Genomic DNA, 17,372 nt, shown 5'->3' with positions numbered 1-17,372 from the left:
GTTTTAAATTAATGAATTTATTTTAAATTAATTAATTAGGGGGTACTTGGTAATAATGAAAATTTAAGAAGGGGTATGCGGATATCTGAAGTTTGAGTAACACTGCTCTGCAGGAAGGCTTGAGCTATCAAGTTAAGCTATAAACTATAGTCAAGAGTTTCAGCAAGAATTGAAATAAATATCCTAGCTTTGTACACTCTTGAAAATTGCTATAAAGTACAACATCCGTTCAGAATAGGGATGTAGCTTTCAAAACATATACATAGAGTAATTCATGTGGAGGCTGTTGCCTTTTTATGGGTGGGGGGGATACTTATGTACATAATGTTTGATTTAGCACTTTTTTACATTTCATCCTTTTTTTGGGGGGTGGGTGGGAGAAAGGGGATGGAAATATATTTGCTGTACATTAAATTTCAAAATAACTTTAAATCCTTTCAGAATTCAAACAACTTCAAATGAATTTTTAAAAAGATCCGACCCACATTCCATTGCCTTTTTCATTTTAATGCCACCTTAATTGGATTCAAGTTTTATTCATGGCATAAATTTTTATTCTGATGCCCTCTTTATCAGTGTTGTAACAAGAGAGCACTATAGTAAATCATTTCCTATCATTTTTATGTTTTTTTATACTACATTAATTTACTTTGTGATATATTTCTATATATCATTTCTATTATTATTTTTATTATTATTATTATTCAGGCCTCCATGGAGTCAAAAGACTCATCGTGGGAGGTCCTTTCAAAGAAACACAAGTCTATCAAGGCTCATCTAGGGAGGTCCCTCCTAGGAAACACAAAGTCTATCATACCACTCCTTAAATGCATTGCCCGTTCTCGCTCTCACCACTCCATCAGGCAATGCATTACATGATTCAACCACCCTCCATGGAAAGAAACCACTCCTCATCCTCTTTCTCTCTGTTTCCTTTCGTAACGTCCAGGGATGACCCCTTGTCATGACTCCTTCCCACTGTTCAACCAAGCGAAAGAACTCCCCAGTGTCAACCCTGTAACCACCTCTCAAAAGTCTCAATCATATCACCCCTCCTTCTTCTATCCACCAAATTCTGCAGTCCACATTCCCTCAGCCAATCCTCATAACTAACATGGTACAGTCCCGACACTATCTTTGTTATCCGCCTTTGTACCCCTTTCCACAGTTAATTTATTTCCTTCAAATCCTAGGGACCAGATCTGAGAACAATAATCTAAGTGTGGTCTGATCAGAGTCTTATACACCGGAATGATAACCATTTTATCTCTGCAGGTTGGTGTCCTTCTCATTATTGCAGCAATCCTCTGTGTTACCTTCACTACCTTTGCAATATGTCCCATAAATTTCAGGTTTCTATCAATCATCAAACCCAGATCTCTTGTCTATCCTACTTCCTCCAGTTTTTCTCTTGCATTTTATTTTAATATAATCAGAATCATCTCATTTATCTAATAAGAACAGCCATTGATGTAACTTAGTTTTTTTTTTAATATTTTTTAAAATGAAAAAAAAATGGAAGTTTTTATAATAAAACATGTATAATAATTATATGCAAAATACATCTTTAAACTTTTTTTATTTTTCAGAGAAATTCAAGAAAAATCATCCTATCCTCAAAGCTAAAAACTGGAAAAAGCAGGAAGAACACTTCTCATCTTAGCTCAAATACTGTGGCTAAATCTCCTGTGTATGCTTCAATTAAAACAATTTCAAAAAAGAAAAAATCACCACGAAATGGCAAAGAAAATGGCTCAGTAAATGGTCAAGATAACACAGAATACAGTTCTTTTCAAAGCTTAAAGAAACTTAGCCTGAAAGACAATTTGCCAGTGATTGATTCTGTAACAATAGCATTTGAAAAACAAGACAAAGAGCATCCTCTTCCAACTACCCCTTTAAGAAGACAGACATATTTTGTTGAAGAGCCTTGTGTGTCTTTGCCAGTTGAAAGTACAAGATCAGTGTTAAAAGAAATTTCAAGTAATGAAACTGATAATCTGGAAAGAGATCTTGAATTATCAGAAAGCTATCTTGTTAATATAATTTCTCCATTGTCCCATGAAAAAATAAATTATGAAAGGTTGAATCACGGGTGTTCATATCGATATAACAGAAATTTTCAAATGTGTAATGGGAATAACGATGTTAGGAGAGGAACATTTCTCAAAAGACCTTTAGAAGAAGAAGAAGATAATTATTTCAATGATAGCCTTGAATGTTCATTTGAAAATCTACTAACAGATGATTCTCTATGTGCTGTAAAAACTGAAAAAGAATGTGTAGTTCCTATTATAGAATATACATCATTGGCTGATCACATTCCACTTACTGATGCTTTTACTGCTGAGCAACAAACTTGTGCATTGTTTCTAAATTCTAATGACACAATAAAGCCTGTTCCAAAAAAAAAGTGTTTTTCAAATGAGAAGAGCGAATGGCTAACACAAATATATGCTGCAAATAAAAGCAATAATATCCCTTGTCATTTGAAGAATTCAAAGCATTCATCATCCTTCTTTACAGCTTCAGAAAGAAATGGGAATCAAAAGGAAGGTGAAGAGCAGAGATGTCTGATAAATAAAACTTTTTTAAGTGTTTCTAATGATAAGATGCAGGGTAAGGATATTATCCATCAAATTATATCACCTCTGCAACATGGTCAGAGTTGTAGCTGTGATGGAAGAGACAATAAAGAGGAATTTCATTCTGCTTCTGATACAATAATTTCCTTATCAGAAGAAAGCAGCATTTCACATGTTGAAAATTCTGATGAAATTTTATTTAAGAAGACAGAGAATATTTCTTCGCCTATTTCTTCCAAAAAATTTATACATGGAGTTCATAAGGTATTAGTTGATCATTCAGAACATGGCCCTGGAAAAGAAACTTTGTTAAATAGTAAACAAGATAGCATAAATGCTGCAGAAGATAAAGAACAGAACTTTATTGAACAAAAGAGGATACTGTCTGCTTCTACTTGCTCTAGTAGAAACATTCAAGGTGTCCGTGGAAAGAAGAGAATTTCACCAAAATCTGCACGAAATTACCGTCGTTCAGTTCCTTCAAGAAGAGAGAAGGGAGATATCAGAAAACCTTTGGAAATATTTAAAAGGAAAAAAGAATTCTTGCAAACTTCTAAAGGTAATCTCTTTAATGAAAATATTATTCTTATTACTACAATAACTTCTATGGAGTCATCAGACTCATTGTAGGATATGTACTGTCAGTTAGTTGGGTATTCACCCATGTATCTACATAATGATGCAGATTTACATAATTTAAGCAAATGTATAATATTTGTGAAATGGCATAAGTTGTTTTAGCAATAATATAATTAGTATTATTCTGGGTTGATACAGTTATGTTTCATTATGGAAGCTCCAGTACCTGCCATGCTTCACTTCACTTATTCAACATTGTTGTATTCATTGTCACTTGACTCACTTTACATTCCTCTTTTCCTTGCTCATGATGTACTTGTATAGCTTCAAGAGATGTCTTTATTTCTCTCCATCTGCTGCTCTTCCACAGTGATATCATTTTAATTCTTTGCCTGTGGACTCATTCCAGTGGTTTTTATTATCTCCAGAAATTTTAGCAATCTAATGCACTTGATTTATTATTATTGTTCCGGGAAACTCCAAGGAGTCGACAAACTCATCGAGGGAGGCCCTAACATCATGTCAAGAACAACTATTCAACATTCACACAGTATCTATCATGCCTTGCCTTGAACTCATTCACGGTAGTAGCACCCACAACAGACTCTGGAAGCTTATTCCACTCATTCACCACTCTCCAAGTAAAAAACCTAGCTCTAACACCCTTGTCAACCACGCTCTTGCCCAGCTTCCATGCATGGCCCCTAGTCCTCCCACCACCAGTCATATTTTCAAAAATATCTTCTGGATCAATCTTATAAAAACCCTTCAGTAATTTGGATGTCTCAATCATATCACCCTTCCTTCGCCTATCGTCCAATTTCTGCAACCCACAAATCTTCAACCTATTCTCATAAGGTTAATTCCACAGACCTGCTATCATCTTGGTCACTCGTCTCTGGACCCTCTCCACTTCCTCCCCATCACGAAGAAACCCTGGTGCCCATAACTGGGCACAGAAGTCCAGATGGGGTCTTATCAAGGCTCGATACAGAGGAACAACAACTTGTTTGTCTCTGCATGTTAAAGTATTTTTCAGAAGCCAAGTGATTTGGTGAGCTGTTTTAGTCACTTTTGCAATGTGCCCCCTAAACTTCAACTCCATATCCACCAACACTCCGAAATCCCTGGCCTCATCAATCTCGTGGAGTACGGTTCCACCAATGCGATATACTGCTGCTATTCTTTTCACCCCAAAGTGCATAACCTTACACTTTGCCACATTAAATTGACATCCATTTTTCGTAGCCCAGTCCTCCAAACTATCCAAATCATCCTGTAAAATTTTGACATCCTGTGCACTCACGATTGCTCTACCCAACTTTGCATCATCAGCAAACGAGTGAACACTTCCTCTCAAATCCTTTCCAATATCATTGATGAACAAATTGAAAAGCAGTGGTCCAAGAACAGAGCCCTGCGGCACTCCACTAGCCACAAGATGTCTTTTTGACTCCACTCCTGAGTAAACCACTCTCGGATATCTCTCCTTCAACCACCCTCCTATCCATCTCACCAACCCTATATCTATCCCCATCTGCTCCAGTTTACTGATTAGGGTTCCATGTGGTATCCTATCAAAGGCCTTGGCAAGGTCCAGTAGTATCACTGTAAACCCATTATCCCTATCCAGTTCAGCCGTCACTGTGTTATAAAACGTGAGCAAGTTACTGAGGCATGATCTACCCTTCACAAAACCATGTTGTCCCCCATACAATATCCCATTTTCATCTATCCAATCCTGTATTCTTTTCTTGACTAATTTCTCTAAGACCTTGACAATGATTCCTGATATGCTAATCGATCGGTAATTTACAACAGCAGTCTTGGAACCACCTTTATGCAGTGGAACTATTTTCCCCTCTTTCCACCCGCTCGAGACTAACCCAGACCCGAGACTCAAATTAAACAAAATGGTCAAGGGTACTGACAATTCTTTAGCTGCTTCTCGTACAACACGAGCTGGTATACCATCCAATCCCACAGATGTATTGACATTGAGGTTATGCAATAGACTACTCACCTCCACTTCATTCACCACAATTCCCGTATAATCTACTGGTTTATTCGTTTCTGCAATGTCACCACCTGGATGATATATTCTTGCAAAGTGCTCACTCAGTAACTGAACTATCTCAACTGATTCAGTTACCTCCCTACCATCGGCATTCTTTAAAATCATTCTGCCATGTACATTTTTCCTTTTACTTGCTACATATCTAAAAAACTGTTTAGGATTCTCTTTAGCCTGCATGGCCCTTCTCTACCTCTAATCCTCTAAAAAGGATTCTTTCGTAATCCTTTTTTGCTTTTCTTACCACACTTGTCACCCTTCTGGCCTGCGCTTTATACCGTTCATGTGCCTGCCAGTCACCTTTCTCCTTAAATTCCCTCCATAGTTGTTTCTTTTTTTGCAGCTCAAGCTTAATGGTGTTATTCATCCATTTAACCCCTACTTGATTTATTATTCGGACTCTAGGTATACAGTCAGCCATTGCTTCATGCAAGCACTTCTTAACTACCTCCCATGCACTATCAACTTCTAGTCCTTGCTGTTGTACATGCCATGGCACTGAACCAATCAAACTCCTAAGCTTGTCATACTTACCAGCCCGATAATTCCACAAGTACCCTGTCTTAATTGAAAATTCTACACCTTTAGCCACCTCCCAAGTCAAGACCCTATGATCACTCTCACCGATTGGTGGCAATGTGGTCATATTTGTTATAGCCAAATCCTCAGATGTCATTACTAGGTCAAGCACTCTCTGACCCCTAGTATTTTCTATTACATGCTGTCGCAGATAGTTATCCCTTAATAACCGCATAAAATCCAATTCCTTCCTCCCGTGTGTCCTCTCCTCACTCCAATCAGTGCGACCATAGTTGAAATCTCCCATAATAATCACCCTCCTTCCACTCATTTCTTCTATTTGCTTGTGCATACTGTTACCACCATCTTTTCCATCACCTGGTCTATAGCAGCACCCAATTGTATATTTAGTTCTGCTAGCCACAATCTCACACCAAATGGCCTCAAATGTGCTCTTTTCTCTATCCTGCAATTCAGCTTCTATTCTCCTTGGCTGTAGCTCGTCAGCTATCATCAACAATACTCCTCCCCCCATTTTATTCTCTCTGTCATTCCTGAACATCGACTCAAAGGCACTCATCACTGTAGTTTATTTTAAACCATTTACACCTCTTAAAGAAGATCCAACTGGTAGAGGAATTAAAACCGATAGATTATCAGCAATGTATAAATTTTGCAGTCTGCTTTCAAAAATTGGCTAGAGAAGAAAATTTTATCCACTATCTGATTATGTCTGATGAGGCTCACTTTTCTGTCATAAATAAACAGAATTGCTTCCCACGCTTGTATTACAGCCTTTCGTGGCCCATACGGTACAGGTGCCCCAGCCACTGAAGACGCCGGGCTCGCGGCTCCATCAAGACGTCTGCCGAGTTGTATAAAGCGTGTATGGCAGCATTGGACTGCCTCCTCCAGACTCCATCTGCCATGACCCCTCCATAGGTATGTTGTAGCATCTTGTTCTCGAATACTCTCAGGTGATCGGCTTGTCTCGCCGTGAGAGTCCATGCTTCAGCACTGTAGAGGAGAACAGGCCTGATCAAAGTCTTGTATAGTCCCACCTTTGTAGTCCAAGACAGCAAGCGTGAGGCGAAAAAGGGATGCACCTGATAATAGGCCACATTCGCAGCATTTACTTGACTCTGAACATCAGCCTCAACTTTGTTGTCTTCAGTCACGAAAGAACCCAAGTACCTAAATACCTTCACCCTCTCAAACTGTGCAGTTCCCTCTGGACCTTGAGCAGCATGGCGACTCATAAAAAGGTATTTTGTCTTCTTGGCATTGATTTTCAAGCCAACTTCTTCTGCAGCTTCTTCAGTAGCAGTAACCAATGCGTCCCGTTGATGCGCCATTCAGGTTGTCAGCGTAGCCAAGAATCCTAACTTGCACCCCATGTCGATTCCACCTGCCACTTGCTGTGTTTTTCTAATTACTTTTTCCAACACTAGATTGAAGAGAATCGGAGAAAGCCCATCACCCTGCTTCACACCTGTCTGTACTTGAAACGGGTCCGAAAGGTCACCTTCTGCTTTCACTCTTGCTCTCGAACCAGCTACGCACACCTGTGCCATTTTTCGGAGTTTTCGAGGAATTCCCAGCTCTTCTAACACCTGCCATATTTTTGGGCGTATCATGGAGTCATAGGCTTTAGTAAAGTCTGAAAATATTATGAACTTCCTGGTTATATTCCCAGCACTTTTCAAAAACTTGGCGCCACGTGAAGAGTTTGTCTATTGTAGAACGGTTCCTCCTGAAGCCCATCTGGTAGTCACCAAGGCACTCTTCTGCATATGGTGTAAGGTGCATTAGCATGATGTTAGACAGCACTTTGTAGCCAGTCAACAGCAGTGAGATGCCCGTATAGTTGCCGCATTGAGTCTTATCTCCTTTCTTATATACTGGGGGTGATCAGCGACTACTTCCTCTCGTCCGGCAGCCATTCTTGCCAGATCATCAAGATGAGCTGGTGCAGCTGCTCCAGCAGGATGTCCCCACCATTCTTCAGGATCTCCGCCGGTATGCAGCCCACTCCTGGAGCCTTATTATTTTTCAGCATATGGATAGCACAAGTAATCTCACTAAATGCCGGCTCCTCAATAAATGGTTCAGCAGTTTGATAAGGAGTATAATCCTCCGATATTGACGTTCCAGCATTGACATTCATAAAGTTCGCAAAATATCTACGCCACCAAGCGAGAGCATCTTTTGAGTTTGTTAATAGATTTCCACTCTCATCTCTTATGGTTGCCGCTTGTGTCTGGGCACCTCGCATGGCTTTGATTGTCTGGTACATCTCCCGTCCATTATTCATCACCCTATTTCTTTCTATACTAGCCACTTTCTCATTAAGGTACTTCCGCTTTTCCCTGCTTAAACATGTATTCACCACTCTTCTCATCCTCTCATATGCAGCCTTCTTCCTGCTATCCGCTAGGTAGTTCAATAGTGTTTCGCTTCAGCTTCTTCACACTGTCTATTAAGCCATGCTTTTCTCCTCCTCTTTCCCACAGTTCTCGAGGCAGCTAACGCGACCGTATTTTTGATGGTGTCCCACGTCACATCTGGATCATCCTCTTCCTCCTGTAACTCCCCAAAACGATTCTGCAACTCTAACTGGAAAGCCCACTTGCCTTCCACTGTTTTCAACTTGTCCAGGTCCCATGCCGATCGTATGGTAGGACACGTGGGCTTCTGAACTGCAATTCTATGCCTGAAATCATAGTCTACCAGATTGGTCGCTATCTCCATCTGTTTCTCTGAAACTGCTCACATCAGAGATGGAACTGTGGTGACGTCGATACACTAGTACATGGTCTATTTGGTTAGCTGTTCTACTGTCCGGCGATCTCCAGGTCTGTTTGTGCACGTCTTTATGTGCAGACATAGTGCTCTTTACAAAGCATCCCGTAGCGGCGGCAAAACTCGCAAGGCGGATCCTGTTATCATTGCACTTTTCATGTAGGCTCTCACTACCCATGAAAGGGTGCCACACATGCTCTCTCTCCACCTTCACGTTGAAATCTCCCACCACTAGCTTGATGTCAAAGGACGGTAGATTATTACAAGTACGCTTAAGCACTTCGTAGAAACAATCTTTAGCTTCCTCCGAGCTCTCTTCAGTAGGTGCATAATAGTTCACAATAGACACATTTTGAAAAGTCCCTTAACTCTAATAGTACACAGCCGATTGTTCACAGGTTTAAAATTTAAAATATTACACAAAAAGTTATCACTAACTAAAAACGCAGTTCTGAGGACTCTTCATCCTCTGTCGTCACCACTATAGTATAGCGTGTACACCTGATTGCGAGTCGAGCCTTGTCCCGGCCAACGCACTTCTTGTACAGCACAAAGTCCAATTTTATACTGTCATAAGACAATAATCACATTAAAAAGAGCTCCTTCTTTCACCAAGCTACGTATATTCCAGGTCCCAAAACAATTAATAATCATAGTCATAAAGGCGTCCAAAATTCCGAGGCTTCTGTGGTGCTTGTTTCATAACCAATAGGGTTTTTACAGGAGGGGTGGTTGGCCCCTCACTAACAACTTAGCACTAAGTGGGGGAATTATCGATGCTATTTCAGATGAACATTTTCCATGGAAATATTTGTAGAAAACACAGTGCAGTGACCTGCACTATGTTCTCCTGTATTGAGTCGAGCATTTTGAGGGAGCTTTTGGGGTCCCACCTGATATGTGGGAGCAGTTTTTTGATGGTTGGGTGGATTTGTGATTTATATAAGGTTAACAGCTGTTTAGGGGTGAAGTAACATCTTGAGCGAAAGAGAAATCCTAGTTTTTTAGAAGCCGAGGATGCAATGGTTATGTGTTTATGCTAGGAGAGGCTTGATGTCAAGGTAATTCCAAGAAGAGGAATCTCAGATTGTCTGGAAATTTGGGTGTTGTCAAAAATAATACTGGGAGAAAATGGTTCTTTTTTATGAGAAATATGACAGTACTGGGTTTTATTTGCATTGAAATTGACTAGGTTATCTGAACCCTATTGGAGGATGGCTTGGAGGTCTGAATTGAGGGTAGTGGTCGTTGCTGTTTTGTAGGTTGAGGTGAGTTGTGCGGAGTAAGGTTTATCAAAAGAAAGGGAGGAGTGCAGTGTTCTGTCATCTTCAAAACTGTATATTGGGTTGGAGCTAAGCTGAAGTAGGTCATTGATATGTATTAGGAAGAGGGTTGGTGAGAGGACAGAACATTGAGGAGCCCTTGCATTAGTTGAATGGTGAGAGGATAAGGAGCATCCACCACCACCACCACTCATAGTGTGCATCCAGACAGAAAGCTGGCAATCCAATTACAGAGATCTTGAGATAGGCCAAACAATGGCAGTTTGCTTATTAAGCCCTTGTACCAGACCTGGTCAAAATGCCTTGGAGATATCAAGTCCGGCCACTTGAGATTCACCAAACTTCTCCATGGCATTTGTCCGGAGATGGGTGATGTACGTGAGCAGATCTACTGTTGATCGGCAGCGACGGAATCCATACAGGCAGTTGTTTGTTAGACAGGGAGTTTCAAGGTAGTTGGGAGTACGAGTTGGGAGTTGATGATTTTTTCCATTACTTTAGGCAGGACTGAGGTGAGTGAGATGGGGTGGTAGTTGGATGACAGTGACTTGTCTCCCTTCTTGGGAATGGTTTGAATATAGGACAATTTCCGGGCTGTGGGATAGATACCAGTGGTGTAAGACAGTATATATAAGCGAGATAGGACAGGAGACAGTTCTGATGTGCAAACTTTCAGGACAATTGGAGGAATGTCATCAGGGCCAGGAGACTTTGATCTTTCTGGCAAAAGAATATAGTGGACATTGTATGTTGGGCACCTGGAATGGTTGGGAGACATTTGCCATTGTCAATTATGCATGCATTGGAAGCCAAGTGAAGCCAGGAGATTGGCCTTTTCTATAGGTGATGATGCAATGGAGTTATCTGGGTATGATAGAGGTGGGAAAAGTGTTGGGCAGAAATTACAACCAGTTTGCTTTGGCGAAAGACCAAAAGGATTGGTTGCCATTTGGACAGGCTGCTAATTTCCTGCTTTTTGCTCTTTCGAACTCTGTTTTGGAAGCATCGATTGTTTTTGCATTTATTTCGAGCTTGGGTATAAGCTCTAAAGGAGGATGGGGTTCTTTAAGCCTGTAATGGTATGTTTGGTTTTTCATTTGTACAGCCTTGGCACATCTTTTGGAAAACTAGGGTTCAGTTAGGGAATGGCAGGTCAGAGTACGTAGTGACAATCAGTGGGGAGAGATATTGAGTCAGGATTGAAAGTTTTGTATGCCCCCTCGGTAGAGGACAGACTTGAGATGGTGTCAGCATGATGGAGTCGCTGATTCCCAAACCACCAGAACCACAATGGAACTCCAAGGCACATTTTTGGTGAGCGAATCATTTTGCAAAGATATCTGCAATTAATTGGCTACCATGTTCTCCAAATCTGATGGCAGGAGGGATTACCTGATGGGAAAGGTGTATATGAACAAACCCAGAGAATCCAACAGTTGAAGAATATTCGTGCAGAAATTAGAGCAGCTCAGCCAGAAACACTAACAGCTGTCATGAAACATGCCATAGAAAGGGTCTGTTTTTGTGAAACCAAAAATGGATGTATTTGTGATGTAGTGTTTCATAATTAATAAAAAAAAAAATCTCCATTATACCAAAAAAAAAAAAAAGTATAAAAAAAAACAATAATTAATAAATAGAAAAAGTTACTAAACATTTAAATCCTTTCTGATGGAATCCGAATTGTCTACCTTACTGCATTGAAGCAAGCCCATATACAACTAATTCCAAAAAAAAAAAAAAAAGGTGATTAGTATCTACCATCAAATTCTTGACCTATTGCTCTTATCAGAGTGTTGTCTAAAGTAATGGATAGGTTCGTCAACAGTCAATTTTCTTAACACCTGGACAATTGTCAGTTAATCAATGACCTCTAATATGGATTTTGCCAATCCGGATCCATTTATGACCAGAAGTGGATGATGAAGGTTAGGGATCATGAACCATGGAAAGGTGTTTAGAGAAATGTGTGCTGTTACCCTTGACATTTCCAAGGCATTTGATAGTTTGGTGTTGAAAACTTCTCAATATGGCAAATTGCTATGTTATGGTCTGCTTTCTTCCCTTTGTAATTGGAAGGAAAGCAAACCATCAGATTTTCCTATTAATGCAGATGTTTCTCAGAGCTCTAGTATTTCACCTGCCCTCACTGATCTCAAATCTTATTCACAGTTTTGATGATGATAGACAAACCTTGCATTGCTTGCAAGGTTTGTCAAATACATGCTAAATTATTCTTCACTTATTTTAATAATTTCTCTGAAGTCTTCACTCCAATATTATTCTAACCCGTTCTGTCTTAATACACTCTAATTAGTTACTTTTAGCCTCCATCATGTGGGTGAACTGATGCTGATTAGCAAGTTTGTTTAGAGTGTCTGTTGTCTAGACAGTACAGTCACTTGAACTTGTGAAAATGGCAATAGATTTTTGTAGCTATCAGCTTTAAGGGCTACTAAAGGGCTGTCAATGCACAACATATAGCCTCTTGCAGTCAAGTCATTCTCACCTTCCAGTAGTATAGCCTATTTCCTCTAGGTCAGTGATGGCGAACCTTTTTACCCAGGTGTGTCAAACTTTTTTTTTTTTTAAACATTGACGTTGTTGATGTACCACTTGCATACGTGCATTATAAATGTAACTACATAATCATAGATGGTGACTTATACATATCATATTAGGCTATTTATTTAATAGGACGTTGATATAAAATTTATGAATTCATATTATAGAATTAATTTAATAAACTGAAATTACAAACTTATATTACATTTAATGACTTTTCTGTTGCTGACTATTGGTAGAAAGTTCTTTCAATGAACATACCTACCTTCGCCTTAACTGAAAGCGATCTTACACGATTTATTGCAGTTTTTTCATCAGAATATCAATATTTTTCAACATCCAAGGTGTGTCACTTGAAACCCTCAAGTGTGTCAGTGTTGACATGCATGTCATAGGTTCGCCATCACTGCTCTAGGTAGATGCCTTTCATCACCCGGTGAAATACCACCCCCCTTGCTTATTAGAGACCTGAAGTGGCTGCAGCTATGTTTGGTTGCTAGAGCAAGGGTTCCAGTTTCTGTCCCAAACCCACTCTTCCTGCATGCAGTGAGAGTGATAGCCTCAGTGACATAGCAATCTCACTATAGAGGACCCAGACCCCTTCCCCATTTGAGGGTACAGCAGTAAAACAGTTCTGCAGGCCAGTTGCTGGTTAGTACATAGAACCAAACCAGTTAATAATGAATCTGGAGGCTTTCTGATCAGCTAGCATCAAATCTTGCAACCATGTATTTTGCCAGTTCATGACTGGAGGGAGACCAACTACTTGGGGAACTGTGAAGGCCACGTATAGACAGGAGATTGAGTTTCCTCTCTGTGTGCAGTATGTTTGCAAGTCTCTCACCCCTCATTGCTTGCCCCATTTCCTCTTTATCTCTTCCTACCAAATACATTGGACCACAACCTAAAGAAACGTGATTTTACTGCAGATCTCAAAAGTTCTCCCACAAAAATAGTTAAAAAAAAAAAAAAAAAAAAAAAAAACCACCATAAAAACAAAAATAAAATGCATCAAAAATCCAACTAAAAATCATAAAAAAAACAACAACAAATCCTACCAAACATTTCATCAACATTAATTCCTATAAAAAAAGTTTCCACGTCCACTTCAACATCTGTGGCCTAAACAGCAATATAAACAATGTGCACCACCACCTACAGTCATCTAAACCAGAATTACTATTCATCCCAACTATCCACCTCAACTGCCCAAACTACACATTACACACAAGGGCAGCACTCGTGCATTCATCAGAACTGACATACCATGCCAGAGACTGCATATCTTTGAATCTCCGCTTGTTTGATCTATTTTGGCTCAAAATTTCTCTACTAAATCAACCTGACCTTTTCACATGGTCTCCAAACTCTGTCAGCCATTCTGACCTCTTCAACTATCTCTAAAGCTCAAATTTCTGCAGTTGAATTACCAAATAGTGAGGTCATCTTTCTTGTGGACGTCAACCTGTTGACTCCAGTTTCACCAGTCATCAGGCAGGGATGCTAAGGTGTTTGCTTCAGCAATGACCTATCTCAGATCATCAGTCTTCCTACCAGAATACCAATACCTGTCAATCCCCTCCAACTTGCCAACACACTTCTCTTCCTAACAAGTTCTCCTCTTGGTAACTCAGACCACAGCCTCAGACAAGTCTTTTGCCACAGAACATCTTCACCCACCAGTTCAGTCTTGTGTCATTTGGCACTACAAACGTGCCAAATGGGAGGAACTTTATGACTTCTGTTTCTCCTTCACATGGTCCAGCTACTGCTTCAGTTCTTCAGATCCAAATACCTGCTCATACTGAATAACAGAAATCCTCATAGGAATGAAGGCATTCCCTTATTCTAATCCAAATTCTTAGTCACATTCCAAGTCTTGGTTCTCAAAAAAAAAAGTGTGCCAATGCTGCAAAAGAAAAAAACCTCTGCTTACCACAAATGGCTCAAGACAAAAACTCCAGCTGCCTACACTGCAGCTCGCAACAGTTGGCAAGACTTCTTCTGGTAGTTTGGGAGCAACTTCTGCCCACTCAGGTTTCCACCACTCTCACATCTGGATGGTACTTTAGTAAACTCACCTAAAGACAAGGCCAACATACTGGCATGACTCTTCTCTTCCCGTTCCTGCACTGATGACGTGGGCAAATTTCCCTCAGCTCTACCAAGAACAGCTCCCTTCATTTCGCCCATAGTCTTCTGAGAAAAAGAAATCTGAAGAATCCTCAACCTTGAATGCAAACAAGGCATCTGGTTCTGATGGTATTCCACCTATTGTGTTAAAGAATTGTGCCCCAAAACTAACACCTATCTTGTATTGCCTCTTCAATCTGTCCTATTCAACTGGCATCTATCCACAACATGGAAGCATGTCCACATCCAGCTCATTGCAAAGAAAAGTGATAAAAGTCAACCAACAAACTACTATCCAGTTGCTCTCACTTCTGTTCTCTCTAAAATAATGGAGGTCATCAACAACCAACTCTTGAATCACCTAGATATACAAACTAATCAGTAATCAGCAGTATGGATTCCATCACTTGCAGTCTACAGCCAATCTATTTGCTTTCACCATCTACCTCTGGACTCAGGCCATGGAGAAATTTGGAGAAACTCGCATCGTTGCCCTCGACATTTTAAAGTCATTTGATCGAGTTTGGCACAGGAGAAAACCTACTTAAACTGCCATCCTGTGATCTGCCTTCCTCACTCTACAACTAGATTGCCAACTTTCTCACTGGTTGCTCACTACATGTCATGATAGACAGTTTACTCTCCTCAATTTCCCCACCAATGCAGGAGTACCCCAGAATTCTGTTCTTTCACCCACTCTCTTTCTCTTGTATATAAATGATCTGCTCTCACAGAATTTCAATCCTATTCATAGCTTTGACAATGGCAGTACATTCCTCCTTTTCGTTTCAACAAACCTTGTAGTGCTCAAGTAATTAGAATCTTCAAGCTCTACCATGTCCAGTGACATAAACTCAGATCTCCTAGCTATATCCCAATGGAGCAAGGAAAACTTTGTAAACTTCAATGCCACCAAAACTTAGTCCCTTTCAAGAAAGAGCTTGCATCCCTTCCCCCTTACCTTCAGTAATATTGAGATATCCAAACATGATGAGCTTTCTCTCCTTGGACTGACCTGCTCCTCTGATCTTTCCTGGCACAACCACATTTCAACTATAGCTTCTGCAGCTGCCAAAAAATTTACTGTACTTTTTTGGTAGGACACTACTTTGCACCTTCAAACTCTCTACTAAGTCCAAATCTGCCCAACCATGGAATATTGCTTCCATATTTGAGGTAGTGCACCAAAATTCTTTCCAAATAGTTTCATGGATAAAACAGTGCTCTACTGTATTGGCTACTATTATTATTCCACCCTCCTTAAATCATTAAAACAAGAGCCACTGCTAACCAACACCCCCTTTTACAGTCTATCTTGAAACTCACCGAACCAACTTCACTACCTCCTCTTTCATTCCGTCTACTTCTGTTCTTTGGAACAGATTTCCCCACTCTGCCTTCCCAAAAGATTACAATCCTCAGTTGTTCAAGCAAAATGTGAACAGATTCCTCTTTCTGCTATTCTTCCTCTTGTCCATACATGGTACTAATGTGCTAATAAGTCTTGTGGTCTTTTGTGTGTGGATCAGATATATATATATATAAAGCAAATTAATTTAGTGCTTGCAATTTTATTATAGCTTGTCAAAAAAAAAGGCATTAAATGTGAGAAATATTACATTAGTGCACACATTGAGATCGAAAACTTACACACAAAATGTTTTCATGCACACATAGCTGGCAAAAATTAGAGTGAACTTTGGCTGCATGACATCATTTAACCGATGAATTCAAGTGGAAAGCCATTGTAAGACTAGAGGCTGGCCAAAGTCAGGTGGTTGCATGCGAGTTGTTCTGTGGTTCACAAATTGTGGAACCAATTCCAACAATTACTTTGCATCTCTGGATGCTGTTTGTGATTGTTGGAATTGACTCCAACAATCACAAACAGCATCCCAGAGATACAGTGAAGGCCACAGGCTACAACTGCAGTTGTCGACTGATATCTACCTGTTCACCGAAACATGAATGCTACCCAGGGACAGCTATATCAACGGTGCAACTTGTGCATTTGCATGGGGCGACAAGTTTTTCTGGGCAGCAAAATTGGCCTAAACTTATACAAAAAATATATCATAAAGTCATTTATTCCTTCTCTGTTGAAATCAGACTTCAGGATGTCATTAGTTAAATTTTTACATAATTAAACTTCATTGTACTGTATATTTTTAAAAAATCATAATCGTTTAAAATAATGTAGTATTATGTCGCTTTTAATATTGTGCACTCAATGTAAATATCAGACGACATGACAATAGCAGAACACCTATCTCGCATTTATTTTTGCTTCCGTTGTTGGCTGTGAGTTGACCTTTACCTGAGGTTAAAATACCTGCATATTTATCAAAATTGCATAATGAAAGTACAGTAACATATTCTTAATGAATACAGAATTACAAGATATATATAATTATATATAAAATTTCAGAATGATTGAATTAATTTAAAATTTTGTATGATGTGATAACGGTTGTTATTCTGTCTTCCATGTGCGATTTCCGTTGTTTCTTATTTGTCAGCAAGAATCTGACCAGTCGGCAGTGCAGTGTTAACAGTGAAGTGGTGACTGTCTTTTCATGTGTTTTACATTGGGGTGAGCCCAGGGAATGCAGCCAGTCCTGAAGTAATCTTCAACGATACTTTATGCGGACGCTGTCTTTTGCCAAGCGACAAGTGTAGTCTTTCAAAACTAAAGCTTATTAAAACTTATTTATGTTCTACAATTGCCAAAACTCAATTGGAAGGGCTTGCCATGATTTCATTCGAACATGAAATCGGTCAGAAATTAGACTACGCTGGCCTTATTTGTGATTTTGCGAATATGAAAGCAAG

The 17,372-nt window shown here is 39.7% G+C and overlaps 1 protein-coding gene across 1 annotated transcript in view; it reads left to right on the top strand.

Moving 5' to 3' along the window:
- Window positions 1–17,372, top strand: part of LOC150110692 (uncharacterized) — a 464,373-nt gene that overhangs the window by 26,351 nt on the left and 420,650 nt on the right. Inside the window, exon 2 of the mRNA XM_090405298.1 lies at window positions 1,590–3,144. Coding sequence (XP_090261424.1) covers window positions 1,590–3,144 — 1,555 coding nt within the window. The remainder of the gene's footprint in view (window positions 1–1,589; window positions 3,145–17,372) is intronic.

This window comes from Typopeltis vanoorti, chromosome 1, assembly GCF_054136105.1.
Source record: "Typopeltis vanoorti isolate ZY-2024b chromosome 1, IOZ_Tvanoo_1.0, whole genome shotgun sequence".
NCBI lineage: Eukaryota > Metazoa > Arthropoda > Arachnida > Uropygi > Thelyphonidae > Typopeltis > Typopeltis vanoorti.
This window is presented reverse-complemented; position numbering and strand designations above follow the sequence as displayed.